The 20,817-nt window shown below is 37.9% G+C and overlaps 1 protein-coding gene across 2 annotated transcripts; it reads right to left on the bottom strand.

Annotated features, from left to right (window-relative positions):
• Nucleotides 1-1,033: 1,033 nt before the first annotated feature.
• On the bottom strand, nucleotides 1,034-18,992 carry LOC133660315 (matrilin-2-like). 2 transcript variants are annotated; one of them, XM_062063713.1, is made up of 13 exons: nucleotides 18,950-18,992; nucleotides 13,866-14,010; nucleotides 13,233-13,799; nucleotides 13,006-13,128; nucleotides 8,768-8,890; nucleotides 8,504-8,626; nucleotides 6,192-6,314; nucleotides 5,876-5,998; nucleotides 4,846-5,004; nucleotides 4,355-4,765; nucleotides 4,127-4,279; nucleotides 2,269-2,361; nucleotides 1,034-1,984 (listed from the first exon to the last, which is right to left on the bottom strand). In XM_062063713.1, exons 1-13 carry the CDS (start codon nucleotides 18,968-18,970, stop codon nucleotides 1,929-1,931), a joined length of 2,220 nt encoding a protein of 739 aa, XP_061919697.1. In that variant the 5' UTR covers nucleotides 18,971-18,992; the 3' UTR covers nucleotides 1,034-1,928. The 2 variants fall into 2 exon arrangements, with proteins under 2 accessions (XP_061919697.1, XP_061919698.1); XM_062063714.1 differs by having other exon boundaries at nucleotides 4,846-4,968.
• Between the last annotated feature and the right edge of the window lie 1,825 nt (nucleotides 18,993-20,817).

Raw genomic sequence — 20,817 nt, 5'->3', positions numbered from 1 at the left:
AGAAAGTAAAACAATATAAAAACAGTTACATAGAAACTAGTAATTAATGAAAATGAGTAAAATTAACTGTTAAAGGTTAGTACTATTAGTGGACCAGCAGCACGCACAATCATGTGTGCTTACGGACTGTATCCCTTGTAGACTGTATTGATATACATTGATATATAATGTAGGAACCAGAATATTGATAACAGAAAGAAATGGGGGGAGGGAGGTTTTTTGGGTTGGTGCACTAATTGTAAGTGTATCTTGTGTTTTTTATGTTGATTTAATAAAAAAAAATTTTTTTAAAAAACAAAAAAACGATACAGATAATAAAAAATACAGATACCGATAATTTCAGATATTACATTTTAACGCATTTATCGGCCGATAATATCGGCAGGCCGATATTATCGGACATCCCTAGTAATTACAGTACTCCCTGGTGTACAGTAATTTGTAAGTCATTCTAGTTAATGCAATATTAAAAATCACAAATAGAGAACTCTGTAGAATCCCCTTTTTTTGTAATATAGTTGTTAAAGTCATACTGGTTTGATGTGTTGTTTTGTGTAGTGCCTTATTTATATTGTATTTTTAATGTATTCTATGCAACTTGTTGACACGTTTTATTTTGTGTTTATGTATGTAAAAAATATTGTATTTCATATATTCATTTTTTATTTTTTGTATTCATTTATTTATTCATATTTTTTTTAATCTTGTTAACTATTCTGATTGTTAATTTGCTTTCTTTAAGTAAAAAAAAGGTCAAAGACAAAGCTATTCGGTTTCTTGTGAGTATATACACTTCACTGCCGATGTGGGGGGGGGCGCCACCTAAAATCTTGCCTAGGGCGCCAGATTGGTTAGGTTGGTTGGTTATATATATATATATATATTGGTTGGTTATATATATATATATATATATATATATATATATATATATATATATATATATATATATATATATATATATCCCACCCGGCCTCTAGCCAAGATTCGTATAAGTTTATTTTTTATCAATAATAAAATCATTTGTCACCAAAGCTAATGTTCGACCATCCAGTTTGTTGAGTCAGGACTAAATACAGCAAATTCAAACACAGGTTCTGCAGCTTTGCAATATTTTTATGGATGAATGTTTGTCGTTTGTGGCTCGCTGCATAGTGTGATGCAGACTGACTCTGTATCGAGGCTGACTCGTCTGGTAGGCTGTTAATACGAGGGTATTTATTTACCATAATGGTTTGTTTATCTGATTTGGTCGTGTGCTTCGTCTCCTTCACACTAACTTTTTTAGTTCTGATGGTTGAAGAGCAGGATGTCGATCTCTGAAGCGCACATCAACTGTCTAATCAAAACTTAAGTTTGCTTGTTGTGTAAATGAAGCAGAAAGAGCAACAATTAAGAAAAAAAAAGATTTCTTGTTGTAACGGCACATACATGTTACAAATATCACTTCAATTGAGAGCGAAAATACGCATACTTCAAGGTATGCTCGCAATTTGAAGCATTAAAGCCGATAGACACCTTGTATCTCTAATTACTTGTAAGTTAAGGTACTCGTAAGTTGAGGTACCACTGTATTTGATGATATTTCTACAATGACTGGGGGTGTTTTTTTGTTTATTTTTTAAACACACTTTTTTTTTTACCTAAATTCCGATAAGGTGCTGAGTGTCCGCATAATATTAGCATAAATGTGATTTGATTTAGATTTAGAGTTGAAAAAAGATTGAAATTTAAGGTTATTTCGGTGGATTGTCCAAAATTCTCCCCATATCAACGATTACAGAACCAAAACTGCTGTGCATAACCATTTATTCTAATAACATAACAACAATCCTGGTTAAAAATATATCGCACTGGTTACAAAATTTAATAAACAGCTCCAGAGGAAAGCATGTTTTAAAGACTGAAATCCGATGATCCATCGTAATGTTTTATTTTTGCACAAGTTGATTCTCAAGAAGCTCCAATCTCCTTGACATAGCTTCGAGTGGCCAAGTTAAAGAAAACTTCAAAAAATATATATACCATTTTGTAATAGCAATGTTCTACACGGATGTTAGAAATTAAATTAGACTGGCTTCCAGTAATTGGTACAGTATGTGGATTATTAGTAGCCCTTATCCTGTTTTGGGTCAAAGTTGAGCTGAGCCTATCCTACCTGACTTGTGGTGAGAGAGAGTACATCCTACACTGGTTGCCAGTCAATCACAGGATACAAACACTCATTAACACTAATATCACTAGGTTGGAACTGATCCTCCAAAAGGATATCATTTTGTATCAGAATCCTCAGCTTCTCATTGACCTGGCTCTGAAACAGTATGAGGTCCTCACACTGACATGTGTTTTCATCGGCTGGTTTGTCTATAGAGGGGAAAAAAGAAAGTAAAAATTATTCAGCTTATTACTAACATTTTCTCATCCATTCTAGTTATCTTTCCTTCTTTTTGTTTTTGTACAGTTGAGATAGTTAAAACACTGTGAGACCAGAGCTATCTGAAATGAAACGTGTCTTCTTTGTCCTATTCAGTCATCATAGGAGTTGCAGTACTGTAGATGTCAAGTATCTATGTGTGCATACAAGTTAGGTAGAATTTTGTTAAACATTTGTTTGTGATTGATGTTGGTTGTTGGTTTGTCTGTGAATATTCCCATTCATCTAGGTCGTTGTACTGCCAGGGCATCTGATCCATCCCAATTTGTCTGTTCAAATTGCCTTAGAAGATGTTTCGACCCCATATCCGAGCAGGCTTCATCAGTTCATGCTCGCAGACTTGGATAGGACCGCTTAAGTCAGAGGGCATGGTGCAGGACCCAAATGATTTATCCTCTACACGAGGGAACATGCCCAGACTGGAATAGGTTTGCTCCATTGTAGTGCAAAACAACAGGGGCTGCATTGAGCCCCTGCCACATTCCAGTGGCCGATGGACCAAGTCCTCTAGGGATGTGAGCACTGCAGTGCAGCCTATCTCGAAATTGGGATTATCTTTGGTTAGACCTAATAGGATTTCATATCTGCTATTTGCTGCTGATGTACACCTCCAAATCTGAGGCTGTAGTCCTCTGCCACTCCAAACACTTTGGGTTTGGAGTGACATATTGTCCCGGGGGAGGAGTTCAAGTATCTCGGGTTCTTGTTCACGACTGAGGTAAGGCAGTAGCAGAGATTGACAGGTGAAATAAAGCAGCATCAGCAGTAACGATGTCACTATACCGGGAATGCTGAGTCAAAAGGCAAAGCTCATGATGTACTGGTCAATCTGTGTTCCTACCCTCATCAAACGTCACAAGCTTTGGTAGTGACCGAAAGAGCAAGATCGCGAGCGTAAGCGGCCCCAATAAGTTTTGTCTGCAGGGTGACTGGTCTCACCCCGAGAGATAAGGTGAGGAGCTTGTCATTCAAAAGGACCTCTGGCTACAACAGCTGTGACTTTGCATCAAGAAGACATGGATGGATGGGCCATTTCTGGATGCCTTCTGGACACCTTCTTGCTGAAGTGTCCCAGGGCAGACTGGAGAGATTATGTTCCACATGCCGTGGTGGCCGGAGACGGGAAGTCTGGGCTTCCCTACTGAGACTACTGCACCAGCGACTCGAATAAGTGGTGGAGAATGGATTGACGGATGGACATAACACAAATCTGATTTTTGCAGAAACACGCAGGTGAAAATGACAAAGTCAATTATACTACACATTGGACTGATTTGTTACAGGCAAACCTTACCTAGCTTGCAAAGATTGTAATAAATCCATTAGAAGAAGACGGCCTGCCGTTTCCTTTAACTTGGACACACACATCTATACCTTTGGCCATTAACAGACAGTAATTTCCAGGAGTTATCTCACCCTCTGAGTAGCCTCTGATTTACTAATAGTTTCTAATGTAAAAATGTGTAGAATAAATATTAAATTTCATAATTTCTTTTAAAGAAAATTTGCTTAGGCTATTATAGCTAATATAGACACTTACGTCATGTGTTGCCTTCATCATAAGACTCATATAAGACTTTTAATTTTTTGCGGCTTCAGACAGATTTGTTTTTTGTATTTTTGGTCCAATATGGCTCTTTCAACGTTTTGGGTTGCCGACCCCTGGACTAGCCCTGTTAGCCACGTGTGATGTACCACTGCAGATCCTGGACTTGAGCCTTTTCGTCACTTCTTCCATTTTTCCAAAGTCCTCAGCGTAGTAAACATGTTTGTCATCTGGCTCGGACGCTATATCTCTCAGCTCCTGTTCCACTGCTTTGCCCACACCTAAAGCATAAATTATGACTCCTAAAAGTACAAGAAAGGGTTAATTAGTTTTACAAGGATGATGGTTTGGATATGTATCCTGGTGAAAAGGTGTACCAGAGTTCTTGGCTTTACTGGCCCATTCGGAGACATCATTGTGAGATCGTCCATCAGTAAACACGATGCAGACATGTGGGATGTTAGTCCTGGCGCCTTCTTTGTCTGAAAAGCTGTGCTCAAACATGTGACGCAGGGCTGAGCCAGTCATGGATCCCTTCCCCATGTACCGCATCCCAGTTACAGCTTGCTTGACGTCCTGGGCTGTACTGTACTTCCCCAATGTGAACTCTGTGCGGACTTTGGTGGAGTACTGAACAAGGCCCACATGTGTGCCCATCTCAGAAATGTCCAAAGAGTCCACAATTGTGTTTACAAACTGCTTGACGAGCTCAAAGTTGTCAGGGCCCAGACTCTTGGAGCCGTCAATCACAAAAACTAGATCCATGATTCCTTCGCTACACTCTGGTTCTATTTGAAAGACAAAATTCAGCCCAGTGAATTGAACATTTTAGGTAACATTAAAAAGGTACCGGTGTTACTTGACATACTTTTGCAGCTCTTCCCGTCGTCAGCCAGAATGAATCCTTCCATACATTTGCACACGTAGGAGTCAGTGGTGCTGACACACAGATGCTCACAACCATGGTCCACTCTCTGGCACACGTCCATACCTGCTCGTTGTGTCATGTAACTGTCATTTTCAATGGCTGAATCGTTTAGGCACATTTAAATTTAAAAAAAAAAAAAAGGTTAATCCAAATAGTTATAGAACAAAATACTGTTTTTGTAGTAGTAGTTTTTCATCTGAGGAAAAGCTGGGCTTAGTTTAGTTTAGTTTATTTTAGTTTAATTTAGGTTAGTCTTCATTTGAAGGGACAATGCACAGAGACATTAAGCTTAAAGACGGATATGTTCTGCACCAGATTATAGCTAAATAGAGAATTTCTATCTGCAGTCCCTGGTTACCTAAATTAAAGATATGGAAAAACATGCAATAGAATTATAACAATACAATTATACAACATCCATGTAATCAAATTAAGAAAAGTCATAAAATGTCCTCTTATTGACACGTACTTGTACATTACAACCACACCTCATTTACATCATCATACAGAGACAATGCATGCTCTCCACATCTGTCATCATTTGTAAAAACAACCATGGGCCCTCAGTAAAATTGAGTTTGACACGCCTGATCTACACGAAAGAGAGTAGAATAGAATATTCCATAAGTACACTTGAATAAGTATACTGCGTACACTCTGTACTTCTGACTATGTATTGCTGTCTCAAACTGATTCATGTCGTCGCGCACTTAACTGGGCCATTCCTCTTCTTCTCTGTGAATTGCTACTTCTTGAGTCAGTTCCTCACCTTTTGCTACTCTGCTAAGATGGTGGTTATTGAGGGTGGTAACTTGTAAGGGCCCGTCACTGCACAATCCCCATTTTGAGTGCAACATACAGGCACGGTCAGCGCATTGCCATACTTCCCAATGTGAACACACTCAAAAAGCTCTGTGCAAGCAGGGAAGTGCGCAAATTAAGACGCAGCCAATGAAAGTGTTTGACTCACTCTGACATGTTTTCCCATCAGGTTGCAGTGTGAAGCCTGCTCTGCAATGGCACACACATGAATCGTCTGTGCTGACAGATTCCTGTTCACAACCGTGTTTCCCATCAGCGCAGTGGTCAGTCCCTGCGAGAACGTGGATTTTTAGTCCGTGCATATTATGCAAAAGCTCACATCTTTGTTTCTGATTGTGAGCTTTAACATTGTGACCAGTGGGTTCAGCCTAGTCTGTGTGAAAGTGATACTATTAATTTTTTTTAAACTGTTATGGTAAGAAGATATATTAAAAAAAAGGGAAAAAAAGTGATAATACACTCACTTTTGCACGTTTTTCCATCAGGTCTGAGTGTGTATCCTTTTCTGCATTTACACACACATGAGTCCTCCGTGTTCATGAACTCTTGTTCACAGCCGTGTCTCTCTTCAGCGCAGTGATCAATCTCTGCAATAAACAAACTACATTGTTCACTCATGAATGTTTTTTATCCTTCAAGCAGTGGTGGGAAGTCAGGGCAAGCAAGGCCTTCTCTGCTGGCCTAACATAACCAGAAATCATGATCATAAAAAAGATAAAGGTAATTTTTTATTCACTTTCCATAAATATCTTAAAGTATTCATAATCTCTTCATGTCATATTATGCTCCTTCCAGCGCTGTTGTTTTTAGGTTAGAGTTTGTATCCAATCAGAATTCAGTTAGCTTATGTTGCCATGCTGTACCAAATATGCCCGGGGCCTTCAGAATCAACAATGCGGGCATCCGTGCACTGTAAGTGAACGGGCACATACAGTTGATAGATAATTGCGATAGCCAATCAGATCACGAGTTGTTGTCAGTAAGGCCTTCTAGCTGGCCTCACGTTGAACGTGACATTTGCGCGTCCTGCGATTGGATACTCACTGGGAACAGAGCCACACCTGGGACCGTTAGCGGATGAATTTGAGAACACACACCGTTGATAGACAGTTGCAACAGCTAATCAGATCACAAGTTGTTGACAGTAGCCTATCTAGGTAGCCTGATGCTAACGAGACTGTGATTGGATACTCACTTGGGAACAGGAAGTGGCACCAGAGCCATACGAGCCATAGAAAGTCACAGAAAACTCACCGGTACAATAACCATGAAGATAAAGTGTTTGTCTTACACCTAGTAATCCTCTGTGGACATACGAAGATAAGCAATGCAGGTTTAGCAAGCGGTGCGCGCTCCCGCGAAGGAAATCCATTTTTGGCAGGCAATCACATTTTGGCACAACACCGGCGGTGAAATGGGGAAATGCCCGCCACTTTCACACAAATCAACCGACTACGAGCGGTACCACTGGCTTATACGACCGTTTTGTACACAGTAGTGTGCAAGTGTGTTTCTGTATAGTATCTCCAGCCGTGTCCATGTGGTGACATAAATTACAAGTATTTTGAGAGATGAAGTCGGACTAAGTAGGACATCACTGAAGGCCTAGGTGAGAAACTCACGGCCCGCCACTGCCTTCAAGTAACTACAGTTTAAGACAAAATAAGCAGTTGTCGACATAACTGAAAATAACCATTGTTTGTCTATTTACTTTTGACTGTTGCCAGAAAGTATTTTTGTACATACTGTATGGCAGTTGTTTTTCTCCATTTGTACAAATGCGTACTTTTAATAGCGAAAAGGGGAATGAAAGAGCAGCTAAGAAAAATAGCTTTGTTTTTATTAGTTTAGGCATTATCACAAATCTGTTTGAATTCTGCCTTTACAAAGATATACTATTGCCCAGCTGTGAGAGGTAATTGTTTACCAAATGTTTATTATTGTGGTTGTAATTAGGGATGTCCGATAATGGCTTTTTGCCGATATCTGATATTCCGATATTGTCCAACTCTTTAATTACTGATACCGATATCAACCGATACCGATACTGATATATACAGTTGTGGAATTAACACATTATTATGCCTAATTTGGACAACCAGGTATGGTGAAGATAAGGTCCTTTTTTTTTTTAATTAATAAAATAAAATAAGATAAATAAATTAAAAACATTTTCTTGAATAAAAAAGAAAGTAAAACAATATAAAATCAGTTACATAGAAACTAGTAATTAATGAAAATTAGTAAAATTAACTGTTAAAGGTTAGTACTATTAGTGGACCAGCAGCACGCACAATCATGTGTGCTTACGGACTGTATCCCTTGCAGACTGTATTGATATATATTGATATATAATGTAGGAACCACAATATTAATAACAGAAGGAAACAACCCTTTTGTGTGAATGAGTGTAAATGGGGGAGGGAGGTTTTTTGGGTTGGTGCACTAATTGTAAGTGTTTCTTGTGTTTTTTATGTTGATTTAATAATAAAAAAAAAAATTTTTTAATAAAAATTTTTTTAAAAACGATACCGATAATAAAAAAAAAACGATACCGATAATTTCCGATATTACATTTTAAAGCATTTATCGGCCGATAATATCGGCCGGCCGATATTATCGGACATCTCTAGTTGTAATGTAATGTATCATGCAGACATCAAAGTAGTTGTTAAAGACAAGGAACTAAACTATTAACATATTATCTTGTGCTTTCCTTGCATTGAAAAAAAATATTATTTGGAACACCACCAAGTGGTAAAAAGTGAACACTTACTATGACACGTTTTCCCATCTGGTCTGAGTCTGTACCCGGTTTTGCATTTACAAACACATGAATCCTCCGTGTTCATAAACTGGTGTTCACAGCCATGCTGCCAATCAGCACACGGATCAGGTTCTGAAAAAATAAAAAAATAAATGCTTTGCTACATTAACTCTCCATGGATTTTGTCAATGTTCCCGTAAAGGTTTGTGCATGCACATTCACCCCAAATTGATGCAAACATGCAGTCGTGGCCTCATGGCCAAAACAACTTACTGCTGCAAGTTTTGCCATCTGGATTAAGCACATAGTCCCCCTTACACCTGCACACGTATGACTCGAGAATGCTGACACAGTCGTGTTCACAGCCATGGTCCACCAGGTCACACAAGTCTATTTCTGAGGGGAAGGAATATGTGTTGAATGTTTCCTCTCCTGATGCTTTTTCTAGTTGCACTTCTGCGACACTTAACACCTTTCCATTATGCCATTGTTTCACATTCTATTTACATGAGCAACAGTTTGAGTCTTTTATTGGCTAGAAAGAGTATATATGACGACAGGACTAAAATCAAATATGGTGATGATTCAGTAATTGTTAGTTTGTTAAATAGATATGCAGTCACGGGTGCTATAGTAGACGTTGTTTGTTTACATGGACGTGTCCTCGCAAGACCCAAAGTTAAATCATGAAATGCAACCTTACCCAAGCAAAAACAAAGCATGATTTATCCAGGAGAGTCTTGATACCCATTTCCTTGACCCAGCCAAACACAAATAAGTTATAGACCTCCATGCTTTTCCAAGCTTTCATCTGTTTTGTCGTGTAAAATGAGGTCTCACGCACAAAATAGTTCGGTTTATCTGGGATCTCCACCGACGGATATCACTCGACAAATCATTATTTGATAAAGTACAGGGATCTATTTCATTGCATAGTTAGATTTTTTACTCGTATCTGCTTTTTGCGTACTCAGAGTTTGCGAGCTGCTTGCTGCACAACAGCCATCTTGGCTTGGTTGACCACCACTGGACTTCCGGGAAGAAGACACATGACGGCTTACAAGCAGATGTGCTTGAAGAAGTGCTACGTATTAGCTTGATATTTGTGCCAATATTCACACTACACAAAACAGTTGAAAGTGGTTAAACCAAATACATATCTCAATCATGCTGCTACCAAAAATATATGTATACACAAAAAGTAACCCAATTGGGACACACAATCTAACTGCACCACCCAGGCTATGAAGGTATCAAAATAAACGCTTAGCACATGCAAAACAACAGTATTTGATACCAGGCAAGGCTGCACGTGGGCTACAAGTGCATCAAAATATGACTAATAATATGAATACTTGAACAATTCTGTTGTCTTTAAAGGTTAGTTGATGGCAACAGCATCAAAATGGCACCAAGACTACATCTCCTGAAGTGTCATCTATGGTCAGTACTGCTCTGTGGAGTTGAAAGCTAGACAATCAGCAGGACCATGCAAGATTGTCTTCAAGCTTCTGAGATGTGGCTCCTAAGAAGAATGCTAAGGATATCCTGGACAGATAGAATAACAAACAAACAAGTACTTGGCCGAGCTGGCGCTTGCGACAGCTTATCAAGACTATTATTACAAAACAAATCAGTTTCCTTGAAAACATCTTGAGAAAAGAGCTTGAGCTTGCAGGAAAGATACAGGGTCGAAGATCAGGTGGACGGCAAAACCTGACATAATTAGGATGGCTGCAGAGAGCCACTAGTATTGCCTCTCTAAGAGCTCATCAAGTTCTGCACGACATGATTGCCGCCAACATCAGAATGTGATATGGCCCTGGAATAGATCTGTTCTCGATCTCCCATTGGGTTAAAAAAAAAAAAAAGTTTAAACTTTTGAACAAAGTCTCTCCCAACATTTATAACCCAAGGAAGTACAGTACATATTTTACATCAGAAAAATCTCACGGCACACCACTGAACAACAATTTTGCATGAATGGCATAAGGTTGGATACACGGTACCTAGAAAAACACGAGGAAAGCGCAGACCTCCACTAGGCCCCATCTGTCAATGGTATGGAATCCTTTAAAAAAATCCTGAACCCAGACGGTAAACCGGATCACCCCAAAATGTAATCACTTCCCTATCAGTTTCTAACCTTTCCTGAAAGTTTCATCAAAAACTTCCCTATAATCTTTGATTGCTTTTTGTTGCGAACTAACAGACAGATTACCAAACAAACCCCAGCGAATCAAATAATAATTTAAATGACCATGTCTGCTTTGTTTCTGTGGGTATAGATGCGAGCATACACATACAGAGAAGTTGAGCCTCACAATGTTAACACGGAAACGAAAATCCGTACAAATTAGCCGGATCAACCCCAAAATCGATTCATGATTGTGAATCTTTCTGACATTTCCTTCAAGTTTCATTGAATTCCACCAATAATGTTTTAAGTTATGTTGCTAACTAAAGTGCAGTTTACACATTCACGGTTTAATGGCGGTTCTCAAATCGCCGTGAACTGTGTTTCAATGTTGACGGAAAGCCTTTCTCTTTCTCTTTTCAATACAGCACTGACGCAGACTGGCGTGGAAGTACCACGGACCTCCAGCCTCTACTCCGCATAGACTGCAGTGCCACTGTGTAACTCCTTGATGAGCCTGTGATGTTTTCGTGTTTACCTCTGCTGCTTCCATGTAGATACCGTGTTCACATCGTGAAGGTCCGAAAGAAAAATGTGACTGGCGGATTGTGGCGGTGCTAACACAATATTATTACCGATCTTGCAGTGCAAATACAGAGCCTGCCGTTCTTTACACGGCAAAAGGCCCGTTTCATACCGCCAATCATTTGTTTGTTGGGTCACTACGGTTCTTAGGGTTCATGATGGATGAGTGCACACGACCAGGTTTTGCGGTTGGTGTTAAAATGGTCTTTGGCAAAGCAAGAAAATTGCCAAACTGCCGTCTGACCCGGCAATGTGTGAATGCCCTTTAACTATCGTATTTTCCGGACTATAAAGCACACTTAAAATCCTTTTTTTTTCCTCAAAACTTGACGGTGTGCCTTATAACCCGGTGCGCCTAATGTAAGGAATACGTTTGGTTGAGCTTACCCACCTCAAAGCTATTTTATTTGGTACATGGTGTAATGATAAGTGTGACCAGTAGATAGCAGTCAACATAACAGATAAGTGTAGCCTGCACTATGATGGGTCTCAAGTAAACAACACCAACATTTTAAATGTTCCATTGAAAATATAGATTATCACACACAGCGCTCAAAAATCTATCAAAATGTTTTAGTACGACTTTGGTAAGCTATGAAGCCGCACCGCTTGAAGGATTGTCGGTGCATTAAACATACCAGTAGTATTATGGTGTGTGTATAAGGTAAGACATATTGTCTGGCGTTTTGTTTCGCAATATTATGCAAAAACAATTTTTCTTACCTAATGGTACCTGCTGATTTGTATTCGGGATCTGCTTAAATCCTGAAAAATTGTGCATGTCCGCGCCGTTGATAAGCTTCTTCTTTTTGTCTATCTTCTTGTTATGGGACATTCATCCTCCGCTGTTGCCATTTCTAGTATAAAGTAGTGTAAAGTTATTACTTATATCTGTCGGTAAACTTGCCATGAAAACGCTAAAACATACCGGTGTAGTGAGTTTACATTATTCACCCAAGGAACTTTAGTTATTAGAGTTCCAGTCGGACGGTTATTCACTGGACACATTTCCGGTGTGGTTGTTTCCGGATGAGGAGATGCTGCTCCGTTATTGATTTAAGTAAAGTCTGAATGTCATTAAAACAGTTAGCTCCATCTTTTGACACTTCTGCCACTCCCGTCCTTGCACGCTACACCGCTACAACAAAGATGACGGGGAGAAGACGCTGTCGAAGGTGAGCCACGTAAATAAGACAGCCCACAAAACAGCGAATCTTGAAGCGACTGTCAGGAAGCGTCTTGAAGATGATCTGTAAAATATAATCTATGCAACATTTTGACCAAAGAACCACCATTCCATGTTATGTAAACCACAAGGAAGTGTTTTCCATTTAGAAAAAAGTAAGAATAAAATGACTCCTTTAATGCGCCCTATAATCCGATGCGCCTAATATATGAAAAAAAATCTAAAATATACCATTCATCGGCAGTGCGCCTTATAATCTGGTGCGCCCTATGGTCGGGAAAATACAGTAACTTACTGACGAAGGAACCCCAGCGATGTCAGAACCATCTGGCAGAGGTAACTACAATAATACTAATAATATCTTCTGCCAACAAGTGGAAATGCAGTTATTTGTTCAACCTGTCACTGTACGTCTGGCATGGATAGAGGATAGTAATATAACAATTTCCTGACCAACTACGTGATTTGGTATACTGTCACAGACGGCCCAGTGATTGGGAATCACTGTTCTACCCTATCTACGACCACTTACAAATAAGAAAACAGCTTATTTTGGGAAAGTCTCTGAAAAGAACAGTAAGAAAGAGAAAGGAGGTCAATCACCGTTGCATGTCTTGCCATCGGGACTGAGGGCAAAACCTTTTCTACACGTGCACCAGTAGGAAGCGGGACTGCTCACACAGGTGTGCTGGCACCGATGGTCCACCAAGTCACACAGTGCAGTGCCTATACATGCACACACAAACACACAATGATACACGACCAAACCAAAAGTGCAAACAACCATGCTTGAGTTAATAGAAAGTGTACAATGAAATGGCTCTAATCACCTCCGCAGAGTTTGGACTGGAACACTGAGAGGAGCGTCTCCATCTGGCTAAAGTTGGCCACCAGGTGTACATGCTCGGCGTGAGGCTCACTCCCCATGACCTTCAGGGTGCTCAAGTCCACTCTTCCCACGCCGATGGCATATATCTGGATGCCGGCCTGTCTTGCTCGGGCCGCGATCTCATCCACCGAGTCCTGAGGCCTCCCGTCGGTCACAACCATCGCGATCCGAGGGATGTGCAGGTGTGCCGGTCGTGCTCCTTCGCCCTCAGTGAAGGCCGTCTCCATGGTGTACTGGATAGCCAGACCGGTCATGGTGCCTGTGGCCAGATGCTCCATGTTCTTCACCGCCCGCTCTACCTCAGCTTTGGAGGTGTATGCGTTGAGGGAGAACTCATTTTGGACCACGCTGCCATATTGGAGCAGACCAACACGTGTAGCGTCAGGACTGATCTCCAAAAACTGAAGCAGTTTGTGGATAAATGTCTTGACCTTCTCGTAGTCATCTGGTCGGATGCTGCGAGAGCTGTCGATCACAAAGACGAAATCCACCGGGGAGCTGCTGCACTCTGAGATCACATGATTCTGGTGAGTTTACAATGGAAGAAAAGCGTATGATAGAAACGTGCACGTACCAGCTGCTTTGGTTTCTGCATGAGTCACGTTTGGTGTTGTGGTTATGAAAGGTCTGGGACGCCCTCTGTCCAGTCGAGCGGCGTTACAGCACAGCAGCCAAAGGACCGCAAGGACCAGAGACCTCATACTGATGAAGGCTGGCAACTAGAGCATTAATAGATGAGAGAAACTGACCCATAATGCAAAGCAAACAAGTTATATGCATCATATTCTGTACCACACATCCTGCCCAGGGGCAACTGCAGTCTATGCCGGCTAACTTCACATGGAGACTACAGTAGAGGTGGGTGGCTCAGATCAAACATCGACCACATTAACACCAAGGGTGGGATTTTATTCCAAAAAAAATGTTCACTGTTCATAAAAATAAACATTTCTGTCATTATGTCAGAGTTAGCCAAAAGGCTTGTTATTACAAAGATATTTTTCATCTCTCTTCTATGTTCATTTTCCAAAGATATCTGTGTTTTTGTTGTGTTTGTGTTGTTGCTATTGCTATATTTACAGTATATTTTGTTACATTGTTTACAAACTCAATCACTACACTATCACTGAAATCCATCCATCCATCCATTTTCTACCGTGAATCACTACATTATCATTTAATCTACACTATTATTGAATTTACCCAAGTATATAAGGATAGGATAGGATAGGATAGGACTTTATTGTCATTGCAACAAGTACAACGAAACTATGTTACTACAATGGTATTGAATCCAGCTAGGTGAATCACTACACTATCATTGAATCGAGCTCGGTGAATCACTACACTATCCATAAATGTAGCTAAGTGAATCACTACACTATTGTTTAATCTAGTTAAGTGAATCGCTACAATACCATTGAATCCAGCTAAAGGAATCACTATGCTATCATTGAATGTAGCTAAGTGAATCACTACATTATCATTGAATTCAGCTAAGTGAATCACTACACAATCATTCAATCCAGCTCAGTGAATCACTACATTATCATTTAATCGACACTATTATTGAATTTAGCTAAATATAGGTGAATCACTACACTATCATTGAATCGAGCTAGGTGAATCACGACACTATCCATTAATCTAGCTAAGTGAATCACTACACTATCATTGAATACAGCTACAAAGTGAATCACCATACATACTATCATTTAATCCAGCTAAGTGAATCACCACATTATCATTAAATCCATATAACTGAATCTCTATACTATTATTGAATCCAGTTAAGTGAATTACTACATTATCATTGAATCCAGATAAGTGAATCACTATGCTATCATTGAATCACTACATTATCATTGAATCCAGCTAAGTGAATCTCTATACTATTATTGAATCCAGCTAAGTGAATCACTACAGTATCATTTAATTCAGATAGGTGAATCACTACACTATCATTGAATCCAGCTAAGTGAATCACTACACTATCATTGAATCCAGCTAAGTGAATCACTACACTATCATTGAATCCAGCTGCGTGAATCACTACATTATCATTGAATCTACAATATTATTGAATTTAGCTAAGTATATAACTACAATGGTATTGAATTCAGCTAGGTGAATCACTACACTATCATTGAATCGAGCTAGGTGAATCACTACACTATCCATTAATGTAGCTAAATGAATCACTACACTATTGTTTAATCTGGTTTAGTGAATCACTACAATATCATTGAATCCAGCTAGGTGAATCCCTACACTGTCCATTAATATAGCTAAGTGAATCACTACACTATCATTGAATCCAGATAAGTGAATCACTATAATATCATTGAATCTCGCTAAGTAAATCACTACGCTATCAATGAATCCAGCTAAGTGAATCCCTACATTATCATTGAATTCAGCTAAGTGACTCACTACGTTATCATTGAATACAGCTAAGTAAATCACTACACTATCATTTAATCTAGCTGAGTGAATCTTCACATTTTAATTGAATTCAGCTATGCGAATCACTACATTATCATTGAATCCAGATAAGTGAATCACTACACTTTTACACTATCATTGAATTCAGCTAAGTGAATCACTACACTATCATTTAATCTAGCTGAGTGAAACACTACACTATCATTGAATATACACTATCATTGAATTTAGCTAAGTGAATCACTATACTACCAGCCATTAGAAAGGTAAAGCTGAGGAATGTTCCATCTTTTTCCATGACGGAATGTGTGAAAAATATCATTTTTGGTCAGAGTTTTGTAATACCAGGATTTCGGAACTTTTGTGTGCTCATTTGCTTCAATTAGTTGATGCAACATTGTTGCCTCACAGGTGCAGGTTCAAAACGATATCAACTTTACACTTTCTGTTTGCTTGTCCCTCTTATTACTGTTTATTTCCAAATACATGAATTAGAATTCATGTCTGAATGTCTGATTGAATGTCTGATTGAATGCTAAAAACGTTATGGCAGACCGCCTTAAAAAACGGAATGGAATTTTAAATTTTTTTACTAAATGAGACACCCAGAATGTACATAAAAATAAAGAATGTGTGATTTACAATATTAACTATGAACGATAAAACACTGAATACTGACAACATATGAACATCACACCCCCTCTCGATCGACATATTTTACAATCAAGCGAAACAACAAAGGGAAATATGAATGCGAAGGGTACAAAAAAAACCCCACCTACAATCTCATATATCTGAGATTTCACTAAGCTTTAGAACTTTGTTGTAAAAAACTCCTTCAGCGTCTGTCCCTAAAATCCGCATTTTAGGCTGTGGAAACGCTCCCCACCCACACTTTTTGGTGCCTCGTCTGAGCTACTGTGACGTAGATTACCATAGTAACTAGTATATCATGCAAAAGTGCAGAGTCCAACCATTTAAATACTTTGTATAGTTCAAGACTTGCGGTAATTGGAAAATATCACTGCACATCATAATGGCAGCTACAGTTTCTATCTTAAAGATCTAAAATAATGATTCGGGAATGTCCGGGAGCCACATTGAAAAGCTTAACGGGCCGCATGTGGCCTTAATTTGCCCAGATCTGTGCTATACAGTCAGTGATCAGATCAATGCATAAGTCAGTGCAAAAATGAGTGAGGCGACTCCGACTGGCAAATTTCACTCCAAAATACAGCCTGCAAGAACTTTCGATCAAGCTGTTACCAAGTTTTGTGCAAATAAATGCGTTATGACTATTAAGTTACATTTGTGTACAATTTTCATTTTTACACACGACTAATCATCTGTGATTAATCACCATTAATCCAAATTCCAAAATGTGATCAATCTGATTTTTTAAAAATAATCATTTGACAGCCCCAATATTTACCTTTCTACTCTACGGGTGGAATAATCAAGAGCATCCGGCACCATTGCACTGATTATTTTTATAATATTAATGATGTTCCCTTAAGGACAAATAACATACAGGTACAATTAAAAAGTTATTGGAAACCCAAAATTTTCAATTCAAGGTTTTCATAAGCCATGATCGTCAAAATCATATAAAAATAAGTCTTGAAATATATTCAGTAGCACGTCATATATTAGTTTCACCTTGTGAACATATTTGCTGGTATAAGCGAACATTTTTTAAGTTACACCTGTATTTATCTTTGACACCGAGGACAGATTTAACAAAACAAAACATCACCATCACTAAATCTGACTGACACCTCTGATTAGTTGAGGAAAGCAGCCACAAATAGCAGAGAACCAAACATTAGACGTAGCACTTAGTAAACAAATCTCGCGATACTAGCCAGACAGCGAGGTGCTGCATCGAAGTTAATGAGGAAGAATATAAATAGGCAGAACTTTCACCCGCTCTTGCATATTTGACCTTCCCAGTTTCACATTTCCTACTTTCGGATGTACACATGTAATACAAATACAGTAAACACAAAGCTTTCAAGATGGGTCTTCACTGCACGGTTCAATAACTTAGAAGGTCTCCTAACTAATCAAATCATTTTACCAAGTAATGTTTTCACATTTACCGTCAAGTAAAGGTGACTAAACTGCATTTGACTTGCCTATCAATTGTTTGCTTCTTCCACATTCGAACACGTCAAACCTCCGAAACGTTGACAGCATCTTTTGTACGTTAATGCAAGCTACGTTCCCACAATGATGCATGGATGCTGTGTGATACGGCGTCTACACGTGTCAGGTTTATTATAGCAGTTATTACCCCGCAAGTGTCAGATGTCCACGCATGCATAAAGTTGTCAACCTTTGACCTTCCACCTGTTTGTCAACATGGAGTCGCTCATAATGATCATTATATAATATACACTACAGTATATGCAACATACACCTTCCTTATGAACTTAGTTTAATATTCTTCATAGGAATAATGGTTGATTTTTATGTTTTTATGGTTAGCTTTGATGTTCTTTCATTTAGTTTAAATTTGTTTTTGTCTTAGACTTAGACAAACTTTATTGATCCACAAGGGAAATTGTTCCACACAGTAGCTCAGTTACAAAGGATGGAAAAGATAATGCAGGTATAAAGTAGACTAAAAATGTACCATAGTAGCAATATTACATTTTACATATATGTAATATTTTCATATTATATATACAGTATATAATGTATACTAATATATTATATTATATTTGTAAATAATATATGCAATATATAACAAATCCCAATTACCATGTACAATAGTACAGAATATGTAACAGCTGCAGCAAAAAAAAAAAAGGGTAGCATAAAATAGAGAGTAGTTTTATTTTATAAGATTAGCTAATAGTGAACTGTTGCCAAACCCTAATTTTCCGTAGAAACAGAGCATAAAATTCCTCATGTGTTTAATAATTATTCAAGGTAATATCATCACTGTCTGAAAAAAAATAATGTATCTCTAAATTGAGTTTGTTGGTATTTTATTCGCTTAGCTATTAGGTAACTGTTGTCAAATCCCAATCTTCAATAGAAACATAGAATAAAATTCCTCATGTGTTTATTATTATATCATCATATCACAATAATATCGTCACTGTCTGGAAAAAAGGAATGTATGTCCAAATTGTATATGTTTATTGTTTCGGTTTAAAAATAACTCAAAGTAATACAACAATGGCGTGTCTCAAAGTTCCTTACCTTGACTCGGAAGATGACCATTTTTCTTCTCTGCCACACACAAAAAAATATATATATATCTTAATTGAAGCAAGAGAAAAGGTTGTTGTGTAGAAGTGTGCACTCACATTTTTGCCTCCCCCGTCTCCTCTGACTGCAGCCACAGAGACGCCTCTTCTTCAACTGATGGTCAAACCACCAGCTTCACCTTTTTCTTTCTCATCGCTCCTTCATTTCTTCACTTTTTACAGTTTGACTTGTAACATTTGATATTAGACGCCGCAGTCTCACACGTTCGCTTTAAACTCCTGAGATTTAGAAAATTGAGCAATAATTGTTTTGTTTGTTGGCATTTATTGATAACAAATTCTAATAAAACAGTATCTTTGTCATACATTTCACTGTTAAGCTTTTTCTTATTACAGTCTTATTAAATATATTTTTTTGTCATTATTGTCCTAAAGTTTGTACAGTTTGGGATTCAAGCAAAATTGTTAAGAAAAAAAAGACTCAAGTCACACAAAAAATCCAATATAATGTTATTTTTGTTTCCTTGTTATTGTATGCTTGGTATTCCTGGCTAAACTAAGGCCTCAGTCAGAATTGTATTTCAAACCCCCACATTTTTTTTATTCACGTTAAATAATATTTGTACTTTTTGATGGGGGTGTCAAAAAAAATCTATTTTCGAATGAATCATGATTCTCATTTGTAACGACAATTCATTTAATTAAATTAAATTAATCAATTAATTTTAAAAAAGCAAACATTTTAACTTTTTTTTTTCCTTTAAATCCGTCCTGTCCAGCCACTTAGACAAATCATTTTGTTGATGTAGATGCTACAGTAATACAATAACACTAAAAGTGTAAAGTATTGCTTGCAATGCAGTTTTTACCTTCAAACAAACTAACTAAAAACTTGCTATAAGCAGAATAGTGCAGCGCCCCCACCTGGCGGTAAAGAGACATGTGAAACATTGCACAACATCAGGTGCAGTGAAGAATAAATTCTGTTGGTTTGCTAATAAAATCCATGTATTGAAGGGGTCAAATTATTGTACAAATATAATATAATCGTACGTCTAGCAATGATACATATACATACAAACATATATATATACATATATACACTACCGTTCAAAAGTTTGGGGTCACATTGAAATGTCCTTATTTTTCAATGAAGATAACTTTAAACTAGTCTTAACTTTAAAGAAATACACTCTATACATTGCTAATGTGGTAAATGACTATTCTAGCTGCAAATGTCTGGTTTTTGGTGCAATATCTACATAGGTGTATAGAGGCCCATTTCCAGCAACTATCACTCCAGTGTTCTAATGGTACAATGTGTTTGCTCATTGGCTCAGAAGGCTAATTGATGATTAGAAAACCCTTGTGCAATCATGTTCACACATCTGAAAACAGTTTAGCTCGATACAGAAGCTACAAAACTGACCTTCCTTTGAGCAGATTGAGTTTTTGGAGCATCACATTTGTGGGGTCAATTAAACGCTCAAAATGGCCAGAAAAAGAGAACTTTCATCTGAAACTCGACAGTCTATTCTTGTTCTTAGAAATGAAGGTTATTCCACAAAATTGTTTGGGTGACCCCAAACTTTTGAACGGTAGTGTATATATATATATTTATACATACATACACATATCCATACATAGTACATATATATATATATATATATATATATATATATATATATATATATATATATATATATATATATATATATATATATATATATATATATATATATATATACATACATACATACATACATATGCATGTATATACTTGGCCAACCCCTATAATGTTATTCATTTTCTCTACCTAAAGTAAAAAAACAGCATCTATCTATATCTAAACCAAAATAA

The sequence above is a fragment of the Entelurus aequoreus genome, linkage group LG11 (assembly GCF_033978785.1).
Source record: "Entelurus aequoreus isolate RoL-2023_Sb linkage group LG11, RoL_Eaeq_v1.1, whole genome shotgun sequence".
NCBI classification, from domain to species: domain Eukaryota; kingdom Metazoa; phylum Chordata; class Actinopteri; order Syngnathiformes; family Syngnathidae; genus Entelurus; species Entelurus aequoreus.
The sequence above is the reverse complement of the archived record's forward strand: the minus strand, read 5'-3'. Positions and strand labels throughout refer to the sequence as shown.